Source organism: Tetrahymena thermophila (assembly GCF_000189635.1).
Source record: "Tetrahymena thermophila SB210 genomic scaffold scf_8255730, whole genome shotgun sequence".
NCBI lineage: Eukaryota > Ciliophora > Oligohymenophorea > Hymenostomatida > Tetrahymenidae > Tetrahymena > Tetrahymena thermophila.
The window spans coordinates 1-1,031 of record NW_002477048.1 but is presented as its reverse complement, the minus strand read 5'-3'; the positions used below and the strand labels follow the sequence as shown (position 1 = coordinate 1,031).

General features: G+C 26.6%; 1 protein-coding gene across 1 annotated transcript; it reads left to right on the top strand. All coding sequences in view use genetic code 6, as the record gives it.

The window, feature by feature from the left end:
• Nucleotides 1-25: 25 nt before the first annotated feature.
• Nucleotides 26-881, top strand: TTHERM_02566220 (surface protein with EGF domain and furin-like repeat protein; the record flags this gene model as incomplete). Its single annotated transcript, XM_001028270.2, has 3 exons — nt 26-112; nt 157-454; nt 544-881. The coding sequence occupies 3 exons, from the start codon at nt 26-28 to the stop codon at nt 879-881; spliced, it is 723 nt and encodes a 240-aa protein (XP_001028270.2).
• Nucleotides 882-1,031: the final 150 nt, after the last annotated feature.

The following is a 1,031-nucleotide window of genomic DNA, read 5'->3' as shown; positions in this document are numbered from 1 at the left end:
CAAAAATTGTGTTAATATTTGTCCAATGGGTTTTAAAGTAATTTTACAACTCTCACATGCGATCCATGCTAAAATTATTGGAGCCTATAATGCAATCCCTGCTATGCCAACTGTAAACAATGTGATTAATCATAAATTTAAAATGAATAATGCTAGACTTGCTATAATGAAACAAGATAAATAGATGTTTCAAGTAATAGATGCCTTTGCAAAAACTAAAATGATTAAAGGAATATATTTTATTAATGCAGCTATGAAAATATTGCTGTTATTGATGCAAAATTAAGTTCTACTTCTCCATAACTTAGTATTGATTTGGGATCCCCATTGATGAATATCATATCAAATACACCTTAGTCTTTGTGCTCACAGATATTTGACGAAGCAACATTAGGCATACTTGGGTTAGATTCTTAATGCGAAATCAATAAGAATAAAATTTTGGTTAATTTAAGTAACTTAATTTTATTAAATTTTCAATAATTCAACTCATTAAATTAATAATACTTTCATTTTAAAAATATTTTATTCTAAAATAAATAGGTGACTCATCGACAATCATGGAGAATAACTCAATTAATTTTTTGCCAAATAAGCTGCAGTTTATAGATTATACGGACACTTTTATTAACACATTTTATAGAAACATTACTTTCTAAGATTCGCCTGGAGTTCCTTAACTTTAATTTAGCTATAATCACATAGAAAATAGCTGTAACTCTATAAATATAACTCTTTATAGTATTCAAAACGATGCAGGAAGAAAATTTATGAGTCTTAATTGGACTTTAAATCAAATTGTAGGCTCCATAAGCAGCGAGTAGTAAGAAAGTATAAAGAAATATTATTAAAAGCAAGCTAAAACAAAAACACTAGTTTGATTATAGGCCCTAAATTCTTACCACCAAATATTAACATAACAATATAATTTAGTTATTTACTTAAGGTTAACTAAGCTGGTACTTAAATGTTCACAATTATTTATCAAAAATAAAAATTTATAAGAGTCAACTATTAGCAATCTTTGTACC